At 42.1% G+C, this 26,101-nt stretch overlaps 1 protein-coding gene across 1 annotated transcript in view; it reads left to right on the top strand.

The window, feature by feature from the left end:
* LOC132830416 (integrin alpha-E-like) overlaps positions 1-26,101 on the top strand; it is a 396,956-nt gene that overhangs the window by 325,663 nt on the left and 45,192 nt on the right. Inside the window, exons 28-29 of the mRNA XM_060848093.1 lie at positions 3,759-3,825; positions 14,796-14,888. Of these exons, the coding sequence (XP_060704076.1) occupies positions 3,759-3,825; positions 14,796-14,888 (160 nt within the window). The remainder of the gene's footprint in view (positions 1-3,758; positions 3,826-14,795; positions 14,889-26,101) is intronic.

The raw sequence follows: 26,101 nt of genomic DNA, 5'->3' as shown, positions 1-26,101 counted from the left end.
AGTGTTTGTTACAGTCCTTGCACGGTATTTTGTAAATGACATTAGTATTGCTTGTTATCTGTATAGGGTCTTTCAAGTTCATTAGCTGCTGTTTTCGTGTGTTGGTGGGTTTATGGGCTACCATGATGCCAAGGGGTCTGAGTAGTCTGGCAGTCATTTCCAAGATGTCTTTGATGTAGGGGAGAGTGGCTAGGGTTTCTGGACGTGTTTTGTCTGCTTGCTTGGGTTTGTTCCTGAGAAATCGGTGGACTGTGTTCATTGGTACCCATTCTTTTTGAATGCACGAAATAGGGGATTTTCCTCTGCTCTACATAGTTCCTCTGCAGTGTGTGTTGGCTCGTTGAAATAGTGTTCTGATGCAGCTTCGTTTGTGGGTGTTGGGATGATTGCTTCAAGCCGGTCAAAGAAAACCTTCACCCTAGCACCGGGCAGAGAACACACTACGCAGGACTGCAGGACTCTCGATTCTGCTTACAAAGGATGCTATTAATCCCCCTATTACAAAAAGCCCACAACTACAACTTGTCTTTTTGCTCCCCCTTCTTGAATGGCCTCCTGTACCACGATGCACTGGTCAAATGGATCATCCACTCTTCAGCCTTTTTCCTCATCCTCACAGGGAACAAGTACCTCATATCTGTTGGACAAAGTCAAGAGCTGAGTGTCCTCTGCTATCGAATCCAGGATTCCCCCACCTGCTTCACTTGCAATCCCACCCTGCTGTTCCCGATCACTGAGCTCTTAATCTACTAGGTGTGACCGTCTCCTGAAACAAAGCATCCGGGTACTTCTCTACTTCCCGGATTTAAATCTCGGATTCCAGCTCATTAGCTCTGAGCCAAAGTTCTTTGAGAAACCAACACCTGCTACAGATGTGGTCACTGCAGTTCACAATGGGATCAGCCACCTTACAGATACAGCTACAGCACATCACCTGCCCAGCCTTCTTTACTTAATTAATTAATTTATTAATGAATTAATTACTTTATTAATACTTCTTTGTTGTGTTCTTTTTCAAGTTTAGTGCAGATTTCCTACCAGTCTCTTCCCTGTGACATCACTCCAGTGTTCTTTCACAGCTTCATTGTGCCCTGAGCTCAGTTAGTTTTATACTCGCTTTGTGCTGCTGCTCCATCCTCCGACTGCTCCCTGCAGACTTGGAAGCTGGCCATTTGGTCCATCACATCCACACTGACCCTCTGAAGAACATCCCACCCAGAGCCCCCAACCCTAACCGCCGCCTCATATCCCCCACCCCGAATCCCTGTAACCATTATTTCCCATGGCTAATCCACCTAGCCTACACATCCATGGACACGATGTGCAACTTACCCAGCATTCGTACATTCTCCCTTTATCGTGCCTGAATCCTCTATACCCTGGAATATTGAGCTGCCAGTCCTGTCCTGCATAGAATAGAAGAGCAAAGAAGTGATGTTGAACCTATATAAGACACTTTTTATTTCTCAGCTGGGTTATTTTATACAGTTGTGGGCATCACATTGTTGGAATGATGTGAATGTATTAGAGACAATGCAAGGCAAAGTTTAAAGTTGTTAAGTGGTTGTTTTCAACCAGTGCAGATGCAATTGGCCAAAGGGCCTTGTTCTGTGCTGTAAACCTCAATGGCTGTGAGATATCTATGACAGGAAGTGATTTACAAGAATGATTCCAGGGATGAGAAATTTGAGTCAAAATGATAAATTGAAGAAATTGGGACTATTTTTCTTGGAGAGAAGAGACTGAGAGGAAATCAGAGAAAAAAGCTTTTTTTTACAGCGGGTAGTTAGGTTATGGATTGCACTGCCTGGAAATTTGGGGGAGGCACGTTTAATTAAAGCACTGAATAGAGCATTGGACAATTATTTTAATAGAAATGGTATTCAAGGGTATAGGAAAAAAGTAGGAGATTAATACTAAGTGTTCATTTGAAGGGCTGGCACAGGCACAGTGGGCTGAATGACCTTATTCTTCCCTCTAAATCTTGTGTGGTTCTGTGAATTTTGTACATCTCCCTTCATCCTCCTCTGTTCCAAGGAGAACAATCTTAGCTGATTCAATCTTTCCTTAGATCTACATTTTCCCAGTTATGTCAACATAAATCATAAATCTTTTCCGAACCCTCTCTTGTGGACTTGCATCTTTTCTGTAATGAGGTGACCAGAACTACACACTGTGGTCAAGTTGTTCCTGAATCAATACTTTGTCAAAGATGACCTTTCTGATCTTATTCTTTGCTAATAACGAAAGGACTTCATATATCTTCTGAACTACCTTGGCAAGCAGTCCCGTTACCAGTGATCTGTGGGGTATTTATTCGAAAATTCTTCATTTCTTCTGCACTTCTGAATAATTTCCAAATAATCATGTGTTCTTTGCCTTGTTTTGGCTCTCCAAATTTACCAGTAAAAAGTGAGGTCTGCAGATGCTGGAGATCAGAGCTGAAAATGTGTTGCTGGTTAAAGCACAGCAGGTTAGGCAGCATCCAAGGAACAGGAAATTGGGTGTTTCGGGCCAGAGCCCTTCATCAGGAAATTTACCAGTCATATTTCTCAGGGTTGAGTTTCCTTTCTTATCTAACCCGTAAGTACATGGATTTCTTGTTGGTGGAAATACATTGGGAAGACAGTTATTTGTTATTTCTGATCTCTGAAATGTCCTTGTAACCACTGTATTTATACAGCAGCCACGGTCAGATCTGAACCCGTGTCCTCAAAGCCTTTATATTATTGGTCCACTAGCATTGCCATTATACCACTGAATTATATTGCTGTGTCTTCTCTATTTTCATTGGACTTAATTCCGATAACTCCTCTGTAACAGCACTGGGAGAAAGTGAGGACTGCAGATGCTAGAGATCAGAGTTGAGAGTGTGACGCTGGAAAAGCACAGCAGGTCAGGCAGCATCCGAAGAGCAGGAGAATTGACGTTTCAGGCATAAGCCCTTCATCAGGAATCAGGCTTGAGGTTCAGGGCTGAGAGATAAAAAGGGAGGAGAATGGGGTTGGTGGGAGGTAGCTGGGAAAGCGATAGGTGGATGAAGGTACCGGAGAAGGTGATAGGTCAGAGGGGGCAATGATGGACGGATCCAGAAGGCAGTGCTGAGTTGGAGGCTTTGAACTGGGATAATGTGGGGTGGGGGGGGGAGGGAAAATGAGGAAGCTGTTGAAATTCGCATTTATCCCATGTGGTTGCAGGGTCCCAAGGTGGAATATGAGACATTCCTCCTCCAGGCATCAGGTGGTAATAGTTTGGTGGTGGAGGAGGCCCAGGACCTGCATGTCCTTGATGGAGTGGGAGGGGGAGTTGAAGTGTTCAGCCACGGGGCAATAGGGTTGGTGGATGCTGGTGTCCCAGAGAAGTTCTCTGAAACCATCCACAAGAAGATGTCCTGTCTCCCTGATATAGAGGAGACCACACTGGGTGCAACAGATACAGTAGATAACATTGGTAGAGGTACAGATGAATTTCTGATGGGCTTCTGCCCGAAATGTCGATTCCCCGGCTCCTCGGATCTGCTGTAACAGCACTATGCATGCACTGACCCCAAAAAGGCTGTGGCAATTCAAGTTGAAAACTCATTGCACTTTCTCAAAGACAATAGAGATGGACAATAAATGTTGACCTTACCAGTAATGCTTAGATCTCAGAAATGAGTAAAATATACTGTTCGCTTTGTGTTTTTTAATTGAGTGAGGCTCTGAATGAAAAATCATGTAAGAAGTTCCTAATTAATCAATATGTTCAATTTGTTACAGAAATCAAATAACAGAAGTTGACATTCGCAATAAAGCTGTGGATGAGACTGTGAAATTTAATTTTCAGGTATATGTGCTGTGTTTGCCTTTGATTAATTCTTCATTATGGTTTGGATTAGAATTTGTTACAATCATTCAAATCTGCAGAGTGATGAAATTATTATTGCCACATCCAAACAGGTAAAACATACAAATCCTTCTCACAAAGGGATGATACAATTTCAATTCTTTCAACAAACATTGATTCATTTTAACAGTTTTAAAGAAAATAATTTTATTCTGAATTTGGTATTAATGTGGGTTTAAGGCTAACCCTATGGGTGAGTAGAGAGGCATTAATTTTCGGATGTTTGTGATTACAGTTTCCTAATATAGACAGTTGATGATTTATTACAATTTTCTGATAATTTATTGAAGTGCAACAGTTTAGATATTGTACATAAATCAATTAGACAAAGAAAGGAAAAGTACAATCCGTTACAAATGAGAACATTTTACTGATCTCGGAATCATCCGACAGAATGGAAGAGTAGAGGCAGCTCATTCCCATGTCACAGTGGTTTTGCACCATTTTCTTTGAGTGGTCTCATTACCAACAGTCTTTGTTCATCTCTCGAGCTGATGTATGTGAACTCCCAGTCTTCCTTCAAGAAGATTTCCATGGATCTTCTTGCCACTTCCTCTTATTCTGTCCCTGTTAATATATCTTATTTTGAGTAATAAAATAAAACAAAGAACTGTGGATATTGAAGATTCTGAAACCAAAATAGAAATTGCTGGTGAAACTCAGCAGATCTGGCAACAGTTCTGATGAGGAGTCATCGGGCACAAAATGTTAACTCTGCATTCTTCCCACAGATGCTGTTAGACTTGCAAAGTTTCACCAGCAATTTCTGTTTTTGTTACCTCATCTTGGGGCTGGCTATCAGCATAATATCAATCACCTGTCTAACCTCACTTGGCCAATAGTCATGGGACAGTTATTCAGATGACTTGTCCCTTTGTATACCTCTATCTTAAGGTTAGTTTTCATTCATTAAAGAATCCAAAACCTTCTTATTTCTAACAGTGCATTGACAATGGGATAAGGATGACACCTAATAAATCTTTGACAGGAGTTGGAACCCTGACAATTCTTATGACCTCTTCTTTGTTTTCATGTAAGATATGTTAAAGTTTGCAAAAGGCTAGTTACCAATGTGACAGAGTTTGATGAGGTCTCATGTAATGCAGGAAATACTAAATTTGTAATGCTAATTTAACACAGGTTTAAGTGGACCCCCAATTCTCAACAAGAAGGGTACACTATTTAATGAGCAGAAGGGTTGATAGTCCATTGGATTAGGTTCAAAAGAGTCGGCAAAAAAGGGGACATGTTTTACTCAGCAAATTGTACTCTGAAGTGTACTTCCTGAAAGGCTGGTGGAAACACTTTGAATGGGAAGAATCTTGTGCTGCTGCCATGAGAGGAAGAAAAGTGGTTGGGCAAGAGAACACAAATCAGATTCCTGATAGTGGGCTGAAAGTTTATAATTAATAGAGTCATAGAGTCTTACAGCACAGAGACAGGCCCTTAGCCCAAACTGGTCCATTCCAGCCAAAATGTCCATCAGCGCAAACTCCATTTCCCTGCATTTGGCCAATATCCTTCTCAACCTTTCCTATCCGTGTATTTGTCCAAATGTTTTTTAAATGTTAATGTACCCGCTTCAACCACTTCACTGGCACATCATTCCATATGTGTAATTTTGCCCCTGAGATTCCGATTCATTCTTTCCCCTTCTACCTTAAACTGATGCCCTCCCATCCTCGATTCCATAACACTGGGAAAAAGATGAGTGTGTTTATTCTATCTATGTATCTCATGATCTTATACACTTCTTTAAGATGCCCCTCGGTCTCTAACACTTTGAAGAAGAAAGTCCTACCTTGTCCAACCTCTCCCGATAACTCAGACTATTGAGTCTTGACAACATCTTTGTAAATTTCCTGTGCACTCTTTCCAGTTTTAAAAAAATCCTTCCTACAAGCAAGGTGACTAAAACTGAACATAATGTGCTGTACAACTGCAACATAACTTCCCAACTTCTTTACTCAACGCCCTGACTGATGAAGGCCAGTGTGCCAAAAGCCTTCTTCACTGCTCTGTCTACTAGCGACTCCACTTTCAGAGAACCATGCACCTGACCTCCAAGGTCTATCTGTTCTACTACATTCAAGGATTCAATAACGAGAGATCACTCTTTCAAGGTGAGAGGTGAACAGTTTAAGGGGGATACACGTGGCAAGTACTTCACACAGAGGGTGGTGGGTGTCTGGAACGCGTTGCCAGCAGATGTGGTAGAGACAGGCACGGTAGATTCATTTAATATGCTTCTGAGCAGATACATGAGTAGCTGGGGAGCAGAGGGATACAGATGATTAGGAATTGGGCAACAGGTTTAGACGGTAGATTTGGATTGGCGCAGGCCTGGAGGGCCAAAGGGCCTGTTCCTGGGCTGTAAATTTTCTTTGTTCTCTTTGTTGTTCACTCCTTAAGGTCCTACCATTCACCATGAAACTCCTGCCTTGATTTGAATTTCCAAAATGCAAAACCTCACACTTATCTATATTAAACTTCATTTGCCTTTTCTTGATCCACTTCCTCAGTTGATCAAGGACCTGCTGCAATTTCTGATAACCTTCCTCACTGTCCACGATACCTCGTATTTTAGTGTCATCTGCCAACTTACTAATCATGCCTTATACATTTTCATTGAAATCATTGAGACAGGTAAGAAACAGCAGTGGCCCAGCACCTACTCCTGAGGTACTCCATTAGTCACAGGCCTTCAGTCCGACAAGCATCGTTCCACTATTACCCTCTGCTTCCTACCATCAAGCCAATTTTGTATCCAATTTGCCAACTTGTCCTGGATTCCATGTGGTCTAACCTTCTAGAGCAGCCTACTATGCAGAACCTAATCAAAGGCCTTACTGAAATCTATATACACTATCTACCACCCTGTCCTCATCAACCTTCCTGGTCACTTCATCAAAAAACTCTTAACAAATTTGTGAGGCATGATTTCCCACACACAACAAGCCATGCTGACTGATCCTAATCAATACCTGTCTTTCCAAATGCATATATCTTACCTCTCAGAATCTTCTCAAGTAACCTACCTACCACAGATGTTAGGCTTACTGGTCTATCATTCCCAGGCTTTTCTTTGCAGCCCTTCTTTAATAGGGGTACAACATTTGCTATCATCCAGTCTTCCGGGACACCACCTTTGAATACAATGATGCAAAAATATCAACCAAGACCCCCACAACTTCTTCTCTAGCCTCTTGTTTTTGGATATATCTGGTCAGGACCAGGAGATTTATCCACCCTCATACATCCTAATATGTCCATCACCTCCTCAACTGTGATAAGGCTTGTCCCCAAAATAAAAGAAAGTAAGAATTAGGAGCAGGAGTAGGCCATGTGGCCCTTTGAGTCTGTCCGCCATTCATTAAGATCATGGCTGATGTTTTCATGACCTCAGCTCCACTCACTCACCCTCTCACCATAACCCTTAATTCCTTTCCTGTTTAAAAAATTATCTATCTTAGCTTTGAAGGTATTTAATGAGGAAGCCTTGACTACTTCTCTGGGCAGAGAATTCCATAGATTCACCTACTGGGTGAAGAAATTCCTTCTTAATTCAGTCCTAAGTCTGCTCCCTTTAAACTTGAGGCTATGTCCTCTTGTCCCAATTTCATCCGCCAGTGGAAACATCCTCTCTACATCTATCTTACCTGTTCCCTTCATAATTTTATATGTTTCTGTAAAATTCACCCCCATTCTTCTAAATTCCAATGAAAATAATCCCAGTGTACTCAATCTGTCCTCATCAGCCAACTCCCAGAACTCCACAATCAACCTAGTGAATCTCCTCTATACCCCTTCTCATGCCAGTACACCTTCCTCAAGTAAAGAGATCAAAACTGCATGGAGCACTCCAGGTGTGGCCTCACCAGCACCCTATACAGCTGTAGTGTAACCTCCCTGCTTTTAAACTCAATCCCTTTAGCAATGAAGGACAACATTCCATTTGCCTTCTTAATTACCTGTTGCACCTGCAGACCAACCTTCTGTGATTCATGCACAAGGACACCCAGGTTCCTCTGCACAGCAGCATGCTGCAACTTTTTTACCATTCAAGTAATAGTCCTTTTTACTGTTATTCCTGCCAAAATGAATGAGTTCACATTTACTAACATTGTACTCCTTCTACCAGACCTTTGCCCACTCACTTAAACTATTCACATCCCCTTGAGAAGCTTCACAGTCCTCTGCATACTTTGCTCTACGTCAAATCTTAGTGTCACCCACAAAGTTTGACATATTACACATAGCCCCCAACTCATCTACGTAAACTGTGAACAATTATGGTTCCAACACTGATCCCTGAGGCACACTACTAGTCACTGATTGCCAACCAGAAAAACACTCTGTCCATGCTAATACATCGCTCATAACACCTTGCATTCATTTCTTATGCAGCAGCCTTTTGTTTGGCATCTTGTTGAATGCCTTTAGGAAATCCAGAAACACCGCCTTTCCTGGGTCCCTGTTGTCCACCGCACTGATAATGTCTTCATAGAGTTCCAGTAGGTTAGTTAAGCATGACCTGCCCTTCATGAACCCATACCGCGTCTGCCCAATGGGATAATTTCTATCTAGATGCCACAGCACCAGGTTAAAGTCCAACAGGTTTATTTGGAAACACTAGCTTTCGAAGCACTGCTCCTTCATCAGGGGGAAGGACCACTGAGGTCCATATGAGGAACGGCTGAGGATCCTGGGATTGTATTCGTTGGAGTTTAGAAGATTAAGGGGAGACTTAATAGAGACGTACAACATAATACATGGCTTGGAAAGGGTGGACGCTAGGAAGTTGTTTCCGTTAGGCAAGGAGGCTAGGACCCATGGACACAGCCTTAAAATTAGAGGGGGTAAATTCAGAACAGAAATGCGGAAACATTTCTTCAGCCAGAGAGTGGTGGGCCTGTGGAATTCATTGCCGCAGAGTGCAGTGGAGGCCAGGACGCTAAATGTCTTCAAGGCAGAGATCGATAGATTCTCGTTGTCTCGAAGAATTAAGGGCTACGGGGAGAATGCGGGTAAGTGGAATTGAAATGCCCATCAGCCATGATTGAATGGCGGAGTGGACTCGATGGGCCAAATGGCCTTACTTCCACTCCTATGTCTTATGGTCTTATGGTCTTATGAAGGAGCAGCACTTTGAAAGCTAGTGTGCTTCCAAATAAACCTGTTGGACTATAACCTGGTGTTGTGTGATTTTCAACTTTGTACAACCCAGTCCAAGAACCGGACCACCAAATCATATCTAGATGCTGTGGTTCTGCTCGCCGAGCTGGAAGTTTTTGCTGCAAACGTTTCGTTCCCTGGCTAGGGAACATCATCTGTGCGGTGGGAGCCTCGTGTGAAGCACTGCTTTGATGTTTCTTCCGGTATTTATATTGGTTTGTTCTTGCCGCTTCCGGGTGTCAGTTTCAGCTGCAGTGATTTGTATCTGGGGTCCAGGTCGATGTGTCTGTTGATGGATGTTCTTGCCGTTTCCGGGTGTCAGTTTCAGCTGTAGTGGTTTGTATATGGTGTCCAGGTCAATGTGTCTATTGATGGAGTTTGGGGATGAATGCCATGCTTCTAGGAATTCTCTGGCTGTTCTCTGTCTGGCTTGTCCTATGATAGTGGTGTTTTCCCAGTCAAATTCATGTTGCTGGTTGTCTGAGTGTATGGCTACTAGAGATAGCTGGTCATGTCGTTTTGTGGCTAGCTGATGTTCGTGGATGCGGATTGTTAGCTGTCTTCCTGTTTGTCCTATATAGTGTTTTGTGCAGTCCTTGCATGGTATTTTGTAAACTACGTTAGTTTGGCTCATGCTGGGTATTGGGTCCTTTGTTCTAGTGAGTTGTTGTCTGAGCGTGGATGTTGGCTTGTGTGCTGTTATGAGTCCTAAGGGTCGCAGTAGTCTGGCTGTCAGTTCTGAGACACTCCTGATGTATGGTAGAGTGGCTAGTCCTTTTGGTTGTGGCATGTCCTCGTTCCGTGGTCTATCTCTTAGGCATCTGTTGATAAAGTTGCATGGGTATCCGTTTTTGGCGAATACCTTGTATAGATGTTCCTCTTCCTCTTTTCGCAGTTCTGGTGTACTGCAGTGTGTTGTGGCCCTTTTGAATAGTGTCCTGATGCAGCTTCGTTTGTGTGTGTTGGGGTGGTTACTTTCATAGTTTAAGACTTGGTCTGTGTGTGTTGGTTTCCTGTGTATCCTTGTGGTGAATTCTCCGTTGGGTGTTCTCTCTACTAACACGTCTAGGAATGGGAGTTGGCTATCCTTTTCTTCTTCTCGTGTGAATCGGATTCCTGTGAGTGTGGCGTTGATGATTCTGTGTGTTTTTTCTATATCTGTGTTTTTGATGATTACAAACATCAGCTAGCCACAAAACGACACGACCAGCTATCTCTAGTAGCCATACACTCAGACAACCAGCAACATGAATTTGACTGGGAAAACACCACTATCATAGGACAAGCCAGACAGAGAACAGCCAGAGAATTCCTAGAAGCATGGCATTCATCCCCAAACTCCATCAATAGACACATTGACCTGGACACCATATACAAACCACTACAGCTGAAACTGACACCCGGAAACGGCAAGAACATCCATCAACAGACACATCGACCTGGACCCCAGATACAAATCACTGCAGCTGAAACTGACACCCGGAAGCGGCAAGAACAAACCAATATAAATACCGGAAGAAACATCAAAGCAGCGCTTCACACGAGGCTCCCACCGCACTGATGATGTTCCCTAGCCAGGGAACGAAACGTTTGCAGCAAAAACTTCCAGCTCGGCGAGCAGAACCACAACAACGGATACCCGAGCTACAAATCTTCAATCAGATTTTAAATATCTAGATGCCTTGTTATTTTTTCCTTGATAATAAATTCAATCATTTTCCTCACTACAGAAGTTAAGCTAACCAGTCTATAATTCCCCATCTTTTGTATACCTTCTTTTTTAAACAGTGGCTTCACATTTGTTGTTTTCCAGTCTGTTGATACTATCCCAGAGTCCAGTAAATTTTGGAAAATTACCACGAGCGAATTTGTTATTTCTCCCACCATCTCTTTTAGCATCCTGGGATGCATTCCATCAAGGCCAGGAGACTTGTCTACCGTTAGCTCTATTAGCTTGCCCAACACTACCTCTTTTGTGATTATGATTGTTTCCAGGTTCTCACATACCTTCGTCTCTTTCTCTATTACTGGCATGTTATTCACGACCTCCACTGTGAAGACCGACACAAAATATCTGTTCAATGCCTCAGCCATTTCCTCATATCCCATTTCTAAATTCTCCTTCTCATCCTCTAAAGGACCAATGTTTACTTTAGCCATTATTCTTCTTTGTATATATTTACAGAAAACTTTTGTTATCTGTCTGTATTGTCATAATCTATCTCACTTTTCTTTATAGCTTTTTTTGTAGCTTTCTGTTGACCTTTAAAACTTTTCCAATCTCCTAGTTTCCCACTGATCTAGGCCACTTTGTATGCCTTCTCTTTCAACTTGACAGCCTCCCTTATTTCCTTGGACACCCATGGCAGATTACCCCTTTTCCTACAGTCCTTCCTTTTAACTGGTATCTACTTTTGCTGAGCACTTTGAAAAATTGCTTTGAAAGTCCACCATTGTTTGTCAACTGTCCCACCATAAAGTCTTTGCTTCCAGTCTATTTTAGCCTATTCCTATCTCTTCTTATTGTAGTCTCCTTTGTTTAAGAACAGGACCTTGGTACTTTCTGTCTATATTCTAAATTCAACCACACTCTGATCGCTCCTTCCAAGAGGACCCATAACAATGAGATCATTAATTATTGCTGTCTCATTACACAGGACCAGATCTAGAATAGCCAGTTCCATTACGAGGAAGAAAAGTTTTAGATTAGATTAGATTACTTAGTGTGGAAACAGGCCCTTCAGCCCAATAAGTCCACACCAACCCTCCGAAAAGCAACCCACCCAGAACTATTCCCCTGCATTTACGCCTTCACCTAACACTATGGGCAATTTAGCATGGCCAATTCACCTAATCTGCACATTTTTGGACTGTGGGAGGAAACCGGGGCACCCGGAGGAAACCCACGCAGACACGGGGAGAATGTGCAAATTTCACACAGACAGTTGCCTGACACGAGCCTGAGTTCAAGAAAATTATCGCGGAGACATTCAATGAACTACTCCTCAAGGTCACCCGGACCGAATGAGTTTGACCAATCGATATGTAGATTAAACTCTCCCATGATAATTGCTATACCATTTTTACAGTCTTTAGTTATTTCTTTGTTTGTTGCCTGCCCCAACGTGATATTATTATTTAGTGGCGTATAGACAATGCCTATCAGTGACTTTTTCTTCTCAGAATTTCTAATTTTCACCCAAATGGATTCAACCTTAATCTCCATAGAACCTATATCATCTCTCTTGATTATAATCACTAATTTTCCCATGTTCCCAAGACTTTAAGTCTTTCTCCACAGTAACCACAGAGGAGAAATATTTATTGAGGATCTCGCCCATCTAAGTCCTCAGAATTTCAAAGGTGGAGCTAGCTTTCTGATTGCAAATGTTGGGAAGCTTGATTGCAAGAATTTGCATGTCATATAAGGCCAGCTTGCCAGAATTATGTTCTGCTTGTGATTTAAGTTCTGTACAAGTGACCAATATTCATCTTCAGGGGTTTATGACTGTTAAATTTTAAGTATATAAGTGGCATGCTGTAAATGAAGTAGCCATCTTCCTGGACATTGGAGTGAGTAGCCATAAGTTTGACCTCTTTGAGAAGAGCTGCCTGACATGCCATGCTTTTCCAGCACTATGCTCTTGCCTCTTTGAGAAGAGTTTATCTGTGTCAAGTCATGATTGTCATTAGTATAAATTGCATGGGGCGAGAAGGTGACGAAGGAAGTGAGACGAGAAAGTAATGGACAAGGGCTGGGAACATTCGAGTCCTTGTTTTTTCCATTCCCTTGCTGTGGACATAATTGTCTTTATGTTTTCCTTAGCTCAAATCTGAAATCGACTGCTCACAAGGCCAATTTGAATGTTTACAAAATTCCGCAGAGACGAGCTATCCCTTGACTGCAGACTTCAGCAAAGTTGCAAAGTGTCAGAAAAGTTTTACATTTAGTAAAGCATTCTCTTTCAGATTTCAGAGTAAATGGATTTCAGAATAAATGTTAATTTTGTTAATTTTCCATTACTTTTCCCCCTTTTTGCCATTTTATGAAAGGACAACAAAGAAAATAGAGCCAGATTTTTAAAAAATACAGAATTAGATATCTAAAAATCAACTATCTTAACAGCTGACTGTGTTGTAAGGAGCACTTGAAACAGTCCCAGATACCACCTCACCTTCCAGCTTTTCCTCCTGAAGTCTTTCACCACGATCTAGTCTCCAGATCGTGCAGCTTCCCCTCTGCTGATTAGGGTAGTGCTACATTCACTTGATTCTGTATTTGAGACAAAAGTGTCGAGAGTTTTATACAGTAACACAACATCTCATCCTCACTGCGGCCTGTTATCTGTCTTACTTTAGGCCTTGGGCCAATTCCTGTGTTGGGCGGCCTACCAAACAAAATCTCAAATGGGCAACAATTAGCTCTTTCTCTCCTCCTAGATCTCATATACATTAGCACAATTGAAAGTGCCTTTGTCCATGCCACCCCTAGTTCCTCACAACATTTCGTCAATTTATTCCATTGATGAAGCTGTTCCTCAGGTGTGCTTCGTACGCCGTGATTTCTGCCGCCGTTATGTCGCTGGGTGGTCTCAGTCCACTATGGGCGTTATGGATTTCAGTGAGGCACGTAAGGTACTGGGACACTGTCTCACCTTCTCGTTGTTTACACATTGCAATTTGTTTCTCCTGGCTTGCAGGGAATGTCTATCCCGGTGGCCTTTAAATAGGGTGTCTGGACCTTCAAGCCCCAAGGTAATAGCGATTGTGATCTTCATGTCTGCCCTCAGCACTAGATTCGCCATGTTCCTCCAAAGCATATGCAATGAATTGACAATGATGTAATCATGCCAGAAAAGCTGACCCACATGTGCTGCTGAACCTATACTTCAAATTGAAATGCTCTGCCTAATAATTACATTCCAAAGGAAATTAGATAAATACTTTTTAAAAATTGCTGGTCTATGGAGAAAGAATATGGATGGGACTATTTGAAGCTTTCAAAGTTGAAGACTTTTAAAGGTGACTTGGTGCAATGCCAACTGCATTGCTGCATGATTTTAGCTGCTTATTATGAGAGTAGTTCCAATTATATAAATGCATTTAAAGGTAATCTAGATGGAAAAGGGATTAAAGGATTATGATAGATTTAGATAGAGTCATAAGGTCATACAGCATGGAAACAGACCCTGCGGTCCAACTCAATCATGCCAACAAGGTTTCCCAAATTTAATTAGCTTAATTTGCTTGCATTTAGCTCATATCCCTCTAATTTATGTACCTGTCCAAATATCTTTTAAATGTTTTAACTTACCTGCATCTATCACTTCCTCTGGCAGTTCATTCCACATATGAATACTCCACCGTGTGAAAAAGTTGTCCCTCAGGTCCCTTTTAAATCTTTCCCCTTTCATTTTAAACCTATGCCTTTCCACTCAAGGGAATGGAACATTTGCTATTTATCTTATCTACACTCCTCATGATTTTATAAACCTTTATAAGGTCACCCCTCAACTACCTGTGCTGCATGGATAAAGGTCAACCTATCCAGTCTCTCCTTATAACTCAAACCCAATGAGGAAGGATGAGTCTCACATCTGGTATTAACACCTTCTTGGACCTTTTTGGCCAAATGACCTGTTTGTGTGTCTAATTTCCTAACTAGTTGTCAATATAGCTGTGGTATTATGTATATTTCTTCAACAGAATGCATATTCCATCTGCTCCTGTCACAGGTCACCATGGAGAACCCCTACAATGCATCGGTGAATCTAACATTATCAATTCCAGTGAAAATACAGGATCGACAAATACTCCAACTTCATCAGGTAATTTAACTTGATTCAAATCGGGTATTAATTTCAGTAAAATCAAAATAACCTTTTTGCAGAGAAAAAAATGAAATATTCTTAAATATTTAATTAAACATTTCATGGTCATCAATCAATGCAGTTAAAAATGTTTACTAATAATAGACCTACACAAACTTCAGTGTCAGACATGTCAACAATGTATATCTGTACAAGCTCCAATATTAGAGCATCAGGATAAAAATTAAAATGACTGCAGTATTATGCGTATCAATATTCTTACTGGAATCAATCCAGGCTGGCCCCGGTAGCATGGTGTTTTGACGTTGGAAAAGTAATTCAGAGGCCTGGGATAATTATCTAGTGATGCATGTTCAAATCCTGGCTGGACAGTTGGTCTTTAGGATCCAAAAGCTGCATATCTGTTGTTGACTGGCTACTTCAGGTGAGCCAGTCACCTGTGATTAGATGAATAATTTGCAGAATCTTGCTGGCCAGCTCTTAACAATGTGATTGATGCACGACATTGTGAGCTTTGTCGGTGGTGGGTGTGATGAGTTTGTCATCACCTTCCATGCACATGTTCTTACAAAGGGAAATTCTCAGTCTACAACTGTCTGGGCTGATTATTACATGCCCCCTCTGGCATTTTCAGAATGATACCATGCAGATTGGAGCTAAGAAATAAGAAGGGAATGGTGATGCTATTGGGATTGTACTGTAGGCCCCTAAATAGGAATTAGATTAACAAATTTGCAGGGAATTTGGGGAAGCTTACAGGAGCAGTAGGGTTGTCATAGCAGGGAATTTTAGTTTTCTTAACATAGACTGGGACTGCCATAGCATTAAGAGCTTTAGATGGGGTGGAATTTGTTAAGAGTATCAGGAATGTTTCCTCAAACAGTATACAGAGAGTTCTACTCGGGAAGGAGCAAAATTCGACCTTCTGTTGGAAAATAGAGCAGGACAGGTGACGGAGGTGACAGTGGGGGAGCACTTTAGGGCCAGTGACCATAGTTCTATTAATTTTACAATATGATGGAGAGGGGCAAAACTGGTCCACAGGTTCAAGTTCTAAGCTGGGGCAAGCCATTTTGATTGAGTTTGATAGGAGATACTGGGGATATGGAAGTTTAATGAAGAAAGAAATCAGGAGGGCGAAAAGGGGGCAAGAGATAGCTTTGGCTAAGAAGATTAGGGTGAATCCAAAGAGATTCTTTAAGTCTATTAAAGGAAAAAGAATAACTAGAGAGAGAATAGGACCTCACAAGGACCAAAGTGGACATGTTTGTGTAGAACTGCAGGAGATGGGTGAGGTCCTCAATGAATATTTTTCCTCTGTGTTTATCATAGAGAAAAACATCAAGACTCGGGAACTTGGGGAAGATAGTGATATGGTGATATCATAAGGACAATCCATATCACAGTTGACGAGGTATTGGACATATTAGAATGGATAAGTCTCCTGGTCCAGACCAGACCATGCTGCAAGAGGCTAGAGACGAAATTGCGGAAGCCTTGGCTGATATTTTTGCATCATTGTTAGCCACTGGCGAGGTCCCAGAAGACTGGAGGGTAATGAATGTTGTGCTCTTATTCAAGAAGGGCTGCAAAAAAAAAATCCGAGAAGTATAGACCAGTAAGCCTAACCTCTATGGGAGTTGAGTTACTTGAGAAGATTCTGAGATGTAAGATATACATGCATTTGGAAAGCCAGGGTTTGATTAGGAATAGTCAGCATGGCTTTGTGAGTGAGAGATCATGCCTCACAAATTTGTTAGAGTTCTTTGATGAAGTGATCAGGAAGGTTGATGAGGACAGGGTGGAAGATGTAAGGCCATTGATAAGGTTCCACATGGTAGACTGCTCTGAAAAGTTAGATCGCATGGAATGAAGGGCAAGTTGGCAAATTGGAGACAAAATTGGCTTGATGGTAGGAATCAGAGGGTAATAGTGGAGGCCTGTGACTATTGGAGTGCCTCAGGGGTCAGTGCTGGGCCGATTACTGTTTGTTATCTAAATCATTGATTTGGATGAGAATGTACAGGATTAATAAGTTTGCAGATGATGCTAAAGTAGGAGGTATCATGGACAGTGAGAAAGGTTATCAGAAATTGCAGCATGATCTTGATCAGCTGGGGAAGTAGGCCGAGAAATGGCAAGTGGCTTTTAATATCGATAAGTTTGAGGTGTTGCATTTTGAAGAGTCAAATCAAGGCAGGAATTTCATGGTGAGTGGTAGGGCCTTAAGGAGTATAATGGAATAATGGGGCTTTGGAGTTCAGTGACACAGTTCTCTGAAAGTGGAATCACTGGTGGATGGAGAGGTGAAGAAGGCTTTTGGCACACTGGCCTTCAGTCGGGGCATCACATACAGTAGCCGGGAGGTTGTGTTGCAGTTGTACAGGACACTGGTGAGGCCACACTTGGAGTAGTGTTCAGTTTTGGTCACCTTGCTATAGGAATGATGTTATTAAACCGGAAAAAGTGCAGAAGAAATTTAAAAGGATGTTGCCAAGACTCAGTGGTCTGACAAGCTAGGACTTTTCTCTTTATAGAGTTTTGCAGACTGAGGGCCATCTTATAGTTGTTTATACGATCATGAGAGACATGGATAGGGTGAATGCACTCAGTCCTCTTTCCCAGGGGAATTGGGGACTAGAGGGCTTCAATTTAAGATATGAGGGGAAAGAATAAATGGGAACCTGAGGGGGAAATTCTTTATGTAGAAGGTGGTACACGTATGGAATAAGCTACCAGCAGAAATGATTGAGGCAGATACATTAACAATATTTAAAAGACATTTGGAGAAATACAAATTAGGAAAGGTTTGGAAGGATGTGGCCCAAGTGTAGGTGGCTGGATATTTTGGTTGGCATGGACCAGTTTTGGTCGAAGGGCCTGTCTGTGTACTGTGGGAACTCGATGAGTCTAAATAGATCAGTGGCTAATCTGTTACTTTCCAACCTACACCTGAACTGGCCCCTATAACTCTAATGGAGGGTCAGCACTAACATTGGTCCTTTGCCCACATTTATAAATGTATAATTAAGGATCAGTTAATATTGTTGATAAATGTCTGGCATGGGCAGTTGAAAGGAGTGGACAGATCTGAACAATGGCAGGAACAAAGGGAGATATCTTATTTTGTGTGGTGTTCTTGTAGAAATCAGGAGCATCTCTCCCAAAACAAAACTTGATCCACAATCACTCTTACCCCTACTCCCTACTCTGTAAGAGCTCTCCCCACTCTAAAACCCTGGGACATACTTTCACAAGCAGCCATGGTTCTTTGCAAGCTTCTTCCTACAGTATAGGACAGCTGTTCTGACAGCACCAGTATTCAGCTGGGGAATGATGGAAACAGCAGCCATTTGGCTTGGCCATCAGCTCCCATTGGAACTTCCTCCCGAAGAAAGAGCAGAAGACCCATAATTAAGCAATGTGCTGCAACCACAGTGCACGTTGGTTGTGGTCAAGTTTCATTTTGGTCTGTAAACTGACTGCTTGCTGCAGAAGTAGGGGAAGGCTGGCAAACTGGCACTTGAAGACATTGGTTTTAAGGAGCATCAAAGGAGGCTGGAGGTGAAGAATCTTCAAGCATGGCATTATCACTAGGCTATTGATCCAGAAACTCAGCTAATGTTCCGGTAACTTATGTTCAAATCTCAATAAGGCAGATGATGGAATATGAATTCAATTAAAAAATTTAGAATTATGATTCTGCTGATGACCATGAAACCATTGTTGATTGTCAGAAAAATCCATCTGACTTGTTAATGTCCTGTTCTGGCCGATATGTGACTCCAAAACCAAAGCAATCGAGTTGACTCTCAGTTGCCCTCTGAAGTGACATAGTAAGCCACTCAGTTGTATCAGTCTCAACAAAGAAATGAAATCAGATGCCAGCTGGCATTAACCAAGGCACTACAAAATACAAAACCAGAAATAGCCCTGTCAACCCTGCAAAAGTCCTCCTCTAAGGGCCAGTGCCAAAGTTGGAAGAACTGTCTTCAGACTAGTCAACCAGCAGCCTGACATAGTCATACTAACAGAATCATACATTTCAGACAATGTCCCACACACCATCCTGGATATGTCCTTCCACCAACACGTGAGGCCCAGGAGAGGTGATGGCAGTGTGGTATATGGTCAAGAAGGAATTGCCCTGGAATCCTCAACATTGATTCTGAACCCCATGAAGTCTCATGGCTTCAGTTTAAACATGAGCGACTGTGTCTGTGTAGAGTTTTCACATTCTCCCTCTAACTGTGTGGGTTTCCTCCAAATGCTGCGGTTTCCTCCCGCAGTCCAAAGATGTGCAGGTTAGGTGGATCGGTCATGATAAATCGCCCATTATGCAGGCTAAGTGGATTAGACATGGGAACTGCAAGGTTACAGGGATAGGGTAGGGGAGTAGGTCTCATTGGGATGCTCTTTGAAGGGTCCTTGTGGACCTGATGGACCAAATGGCAAAACATATACACTGTAGGGATTCTATGATTCTGTGATTCTCTGACTCAGCTGACAAATCGGCACTCCTCTATGTTGAACAAAACTTGGAAGGAAGCACTTAGGGTGGCAAGGGCACAAAGTATACTGTGGGTGGGGGATCTCAATGTCCACCACCAAGGGGTGGATTGGCAGCAGCGCTACTGATCAAGCTGTTTGTGTCCTAAAAGACATAACTGCTAGACTGGATCTGTGGCAAGTGATGAGGGAATTGACAAGAGGGAAAAACTTAATTGACCTCATCCTTAACAACCTGCTGACTGTAGATATATTTGTTTATGTCAGTGTCGGTAAGAGTAGACACTGACCAGTCCTTGTGGAAATGAAGTGCCTTCACATTGAGAATAATCTCCATTGTTTTCTGTGGCACTATCACCATGCTAAATCAGACAGACTCAAACAGATCTATCAACTCAGCACTGGGCATTCATGAAGTGCTGTGGGCCATCAACAGCAGCCGAATTGTATGCCAGCATAATCTGTAAAGTCATAGCCTGTCATATTGCACATCAAGCAAAGGAATCAACCCTGGTTGAATGGAGAGTGCAGGAGGGAGTTTCAGGAGCAACACCAGGCGTACCTAAAATGAGGTGTCAACCTGGTGAAGCTAACAAACAGGACTGCTTGCATGACAAATAGCATAAAAAGCAAGTGATAGAAAGAGATAAGTGATCCCACAACCAACGGATCAGATATCAGTCCTGCCTCAACCAGTCATGAATGATGGTGAACAACTTACTGGAGGATGAGGCTTCACAAATATCCACATCCTTAATGATGGAGGAGCACAATACATCAGTAAAAAAGACAAGGCTGAAGCACTTGCAGTAATCATCAGCCAGAAATGCCAAGAAGTTGATGCATCTTGGTGTCCTCCAGCAATCCCTAACATGACAAATACCAGTCTTTAGCCAATTCAGTGCATTCCAAATGATGTCAAGAAATGGTTGGAGGCACTGGATACTGCAAAGGCTATGGGCCCTGATAACATTCCGGCAATAGTACCAAAGAATTTGTTCCAGAGCTTGTCACTCCATGAGCTAGACTCTTCTAGTACAGTTATTATACTAGCATCCATCTAACAATGTGGAAAATTGCCCAAGTATGTCCTGTACATAAAGCAGGACCAATTAGCTGTTGCAGTGATTTCAATGCTTTAACAATCATTTACTGTAATGAGTGAGTTTCCTACTAGAGCTATAGACAATGTTGGAAGATTATTAGTGTTCAAATTATGTTTTTCCAGAAACTTCAATGGAGTCTGCACCAATGTAGTCAGCAGCAAACATCCCAACCTAGCACTGTGTTTATGAACGTAGGAATTAGGAGCAGGAGTTGGCAGTTCAGTCCTTTGTGCCTGCTTCATCATTTAACATGATCATTTTATCTGGGTTTCAACCCCACCCTCCTGCCTGCTCCCAATAGCCCTTTATCCTCCTTTTCATCAGAAACATATCTATTGCTTTCTTGAATCAGTTGATTGATTCTGCCTCCTATGCACTCTGGAACAGTGATTTCCGCAGATTCACCACCTACTGAGAGAAGTAGTTTCTCTTCATCTCAGTTTTGAACCTAACTCCCTCACTCTATATCTATAACCTCTAGTTCTAGACTGTTCCACAAGGGGGAACATCAGTTCAATGTCCACCTTATCAATCCCCTTCAGCATTTTACACATCTCAATCAGATCACCCACTCATTCTTCTGAACCCCTTTGGGTACAAGCCCAAGTTATTCAACTGTTCCTCATACAACAGCCATCTCATCCCTGGGATCAATGAAGTGAACTTCCTGTGAACTGCTTTCAGTGCCACCACGTCCTTCTTCAAGTAAGGAGACCAAAATTGGCCACAATACTTCAGGTGTGATCTCATCAAACCTTATATAGTTATAACAACACTTCTTTACTTCTGTAATCCAGTCCTTCTGCAATAAATGCCAGGATTTAATTTGCCTTTCTTATTACCATGCTGCAGCTCCATAGCTGCTTTTTGTGATTCATGTACAAAGATGCCTAGATCCCTTTGCACTGATGCACTTTGAATCAGCTTCCTATTTAAGTAATAATTTGCCCTTTTATTTATCTGGCCAAAATGAACAACCTTGCACTTATCCACATTTAACTCCATCTGCCAGATTCTGACCCATTCTCCTAGCCTATCAATATCCACCTGTAGACTCTTTACCTCCTTATCACTGCCTGTTTTCCCACTTACTTTAGTATCATCTATGATTTTTACTATGTTACACTTGTTCCTGCTTGCAGATCATTTATATAAATTGTAAATAGTTGATGTCTGAGAACTGAACTCTGTGGCACTCCACTAACCCCTTGTGTTTTAACCTTCTGGATCAATCTTTTATGTGGGACCTTGTCAAATGCCTTCTGGAAGACTAGTAACACCACATCCACCAGATCCCCATTATCCATCTTGCTTGTTACATCCTCAATGAAATCCAACATGTTTGTCAAGCATGGCACGCTCTTCATGAAACCGTGCTGACATTGGGGAATTGAGCTTTGTTGTTCCAAGTGTTCAATTATCTTCTCCTTTATGACTGATTCCAGCAACTTACTCACTCCAGAAGTCAAAATTAACCTGTCTGTAGTTTCCCACTTTTTGCCTATCTTCTTTTTGGAATAAGGGTGTCACATTAGCATGTTTCCAATCCACCGGTACCTTTCCAGAATCCAGTGAACTTTGGAATATGATAACTATTGTATCCACTACCTCTGCTGCCACCTCCTTTAGTAACATAGAGTGCAGGCCATCAGGCCTAAGGACATATCTGCCCTTAATCCCATCATTTAACTTAAATACCTTCTCCCTAGTTACAATAATTTCACTAAGTTCCTCTGTAGAAACTGCAGTTTTTGGGAAGGAATTGTTTCCACCAAAAAGGAGACAAAATATTGGTTTAGCTCCTGTGCCATTTGTGAGTTTCCCATTACTACTTCAACATTTTCGTCCTCTAAACAGCCAACGTTTATTTTCACTACTTTCTTCCTTTTTATATATTTATAGAATCTTTTGGTATCAGCACTTATATTTTCTGCTAATTTCCTTTTGTAGTTCATCTTAGCTCTTTTGATTTTGTTTTTAGAAACCTTTTGCTGATGTTCAAAATTTTCTCAATCCTCCAGAGTGCCACCAACTTTTGCAGTATGATATGCTTGAGCTTTTGCTGTTATGAGTTTCTTGTTAAGCCAAAGATAATTTTTCACCTTTTTCTAATTCCTCTTCCTCTCAGGAATATATTTTAATAGAAGGGTATTTAGTATCTCCATTGGGAGTTTCACTTTGGACAATGCAAACAGCATAGCCAAATGAGAGAAGGTATTGCTAGACTATTGATCCAGAAACTCAACTAATGTTCTGGGTTTGAATCCTGCTATGGCAAATGGTGGAATTTGAATTCAGTAAAAAGAAACTGGAAATAAATGTCTGATGATGACCATGAAATTACAGTTGGTTGACCACCTGATTCACTAATACTCATCAGGGAAGAAAATCTGCCAAGCTTACCTGGTCTGGCCCACACATGACTCCAGATCTACAGCAATCTGTTTGGCTCTGCCCTTTGAAATGGCTTAGCAAGCTACTCAGTTGTAAGTCTCGACAAATAAATTAAACTTGATGGATCACATAACATTGACTTAGCCATTGGAAATGACAATGGCAAAAACAGCCCTGTCAATGCTGTATGCTGCAAAGTCCTCCTCACTGTCATCTGGGGGCCAAAAATGGGAGAGCAATTTCACAGATTAGTCAAGCAACAGCTTAACACATTCATAACTCACGGAATCATGCCTTACAGACAAACTCCCCTTCCCTGGTTATGTCCTGTCCCACTGGCAGGAGAGGCTTAGTAGAGGTGGTAGCACAATGGAATACAATCAGGAGGGAATTGCCCTTTGAGTCCTGACATTGACTCTGGACCTATGTAATCTCATAACATCAGGTCAATTATGGGTCAGGAGCCTCCTGCTGATTACCACATACTGCCTTCATAAGTCTAATGAATTAGAACATAGAACATCAGCCCTCAATGTTGTGCCTACCAATCTGAAGCCTATCTGTCCTATACTATTTAATTTTCATCCATATGTTTATCCAATGACCATTTAAATGCTGTTAATATTGGCGAGTCTACAATTGTTGCAGGCAGTGTGTTCCATACCCCTACTACTCTCTGAGTAAAGAAACTGACATCTGACTTGTATCTATCATCCCTCAACGTAAAGCTATGTCCCTTCGTACTAGCCATTACCATCCGGGGAAAAAGGCTCTCCCTGTCCACCCTATCTAACCCTCTGATTATCTTGTATGTCTCAATTAAGTCACCTCTCAACCTTCTTCTCTCTAACGAAACCAGCCTCAAGTCCCTCAGCCTTTCTTCATAAGACCTTCCCTCTGTACCAGGTGACATTCTAGTAAATCTCCTCTGCATCCTTTCCAAAGCTTGCGCATTCTTCCTATAATGCAGTGACCAGAACTGTACGCAATACTCCAACCGCGACCGCACCAGAGTTTTGTACAACTGTAGCATGACCTTGTGGCTATGAAACTCAATCCCTCTACCAATAAACACACTGTATGCCTTCTTAACAACCCTACCAACCTGGGTGGCAACTTTCAGGGATCTATGTAGATGGACACAGATCTCTCTGCTCATCCACATTACCAAGAATCTTACCATTAGCCCAGTACTCTGCATTCCTGTTGCTCCTTCCAAAGTGAATCACCTCTCACTGTTCTGCATTAAACTCCATTTGCCACCTCTTAGCCCAGCTCTGCAGCTTATCTATGTCTCCCTGTAACCTGCAACATCTTTCAGCACCATCCACAACTGCACCGACCTTAGTGTCATCTGCAAATTTACTAACCCAGCCTTCTATGCCATCATCCAGGTAATTTATGAAAATGACAAACAGCAGTGGCCCCAAAACAGATCCTTGCGGCACACCACTAGTAACTGAACTCCAGGATTAACATTTCCCATCAACCACCACCCTATGTCTTCTTTCAGCTAGCCAATTTCTAACCCATACTGCTAAATCACCCTCAATCCCATGCCTCTGTATTTTGTGCAATAGCCTACCATGGGGAACCTTATCAAACGTCTTACAGAAATCTATATACACCACATCAACTGCTTTACCCTCATCCACCTGTTTGGTCACCATCTCAAAGAACTCAATAAGGTTTGTGAGGCACGGCCTACCCTTCACAAAACTGTGTTGACTATCCCGAAACATCTTATTCCAAGCAAGATGATTACAAATCCTATCTCTTATAACCTTTTCCAGCACTTTATCCACAACCAAAGTAAGACTCACCAGTTTATAATTAGCAGGGTTGTCTTGACTCCCCTTCTTGAACAAACATAGTGCCTTTAACAATACTAAGACACCTCAAGCTGTTACATAGAAGCATTCAAATACATCACCTGGGAGCAGATGTCCCTCAAACCTACTCTGTGCTTCAATAAAATGATGGCTGGTTTGTTTGTGTTTCAAGTTCCACATTCCCATTTACATCCAATAACTTCTGATTCACCTGCTGAACAATCTATCTACCATTGCCTTGAAAGTATTCAATGATTGCCTCCATCGCTTTCTGAAGCAAAGGCTTCCAAAGTTGAAAATCCTCTGAATGGAAAAAACAAGTTTTCTCACCTCCCTCCTAAAAGGGATGACCCCTGATTTTAAACCAGTGCTTCTCCCTTTAGACTCCCCTGAAGAGGAAGCATCTGAATACAGGAAAGAGATAGAATGTTTGCTAGTGTGGGCCAACGATAACAATCTACCCCTCGATGTCAGCACAGTGAAGGAGCTGGTCATTGACTTCAGGAAGCAGAGTGGAGGGCACGCCCCTGTTTGTATCAGTGATGCTGAGGTGGAGATGGTCGAGAGTGTCAAGTTGCTAGGAGTGACGGTCACCAACAAGATGATTATTGCTTGGCATTTGTGTGGTCTGAATGTTACTTGCTACTTTTCAGCCCAAACCTGGATACTATCCAAACCTTGCTGCATTTGAACATAGACTGCTTCAGTATCTGAGGAGTTGCAAATGATGCTGAACTTATGCAATCATCTGTGAACATCCTCACTTCTACCTTTAGTATGAAAGCAAGATAATTGACGAAGCTACTGAAGATGGTTGGGCCAAGCAATTCCTGTAGAGGTATACTGGAACTAAGATGACTGATCTCCACCAGCCACAGTTGGTGTCTTCCTATGAACCAGGTATGACTCCAACTAGCAGAGATCTTTCCCCTTATTCCAACTGTCTTTAGTTTTGCTTGGGCCCTTTATGCCACTCTTGGTCAAATGCAGCTTTGATGACAAGGGTATCCACTCTCACCTCTCATCTGGAATTCAGCTCTTTTGTCCCTGTTTGAGCCAAGGCTGCCATGAGGTCAGGAGGTGAGGAGTCCTAGCATTGGTTGTTTGTTGGTTGTGGGATCATTTATCTCTGCCTATCACTTGCTGTTTATGCTGTTTGGTAAAAGAGTAGTCCTGTTTTGTTACTTCACCAGTTGACATCTCATTTTTAGGTATGTCTGTGCTGCTCCCAACAATGTATTCCAGCACCTTCCTGATCCCTTGGCTTGATGATAATTGTTGAATGGGGGATTTAACAGGCCTTGAGGTTACAGATTGTGTTGGCGTATGATTCTGCTGTTGATGGCCCACTGCAGCTCAAGCATGCTCA

The sequence above is a fragment of the Hemiscyllium ocellatum genome, chromosome 31 (genome assembly GCF_020745735.1).
Source record: "Hemiscyllium ocellatum isolate sHemOce1 chromosome 31, sHemOce1.pat.X.cur, whole genome shotgun sequence".
Lineage (NCBI taxonomy): Eukaryota > Metazoa > Chordata > Chondrichthyes > Orectolobiformes > Hemiscylliidae > Hemiscyllium > Hemiscyllium ocellatum.
Note: the sequence above shows the minus strand (reverse complement) of the source record. Positions and strands in the feature narration are given on the sequence as shown.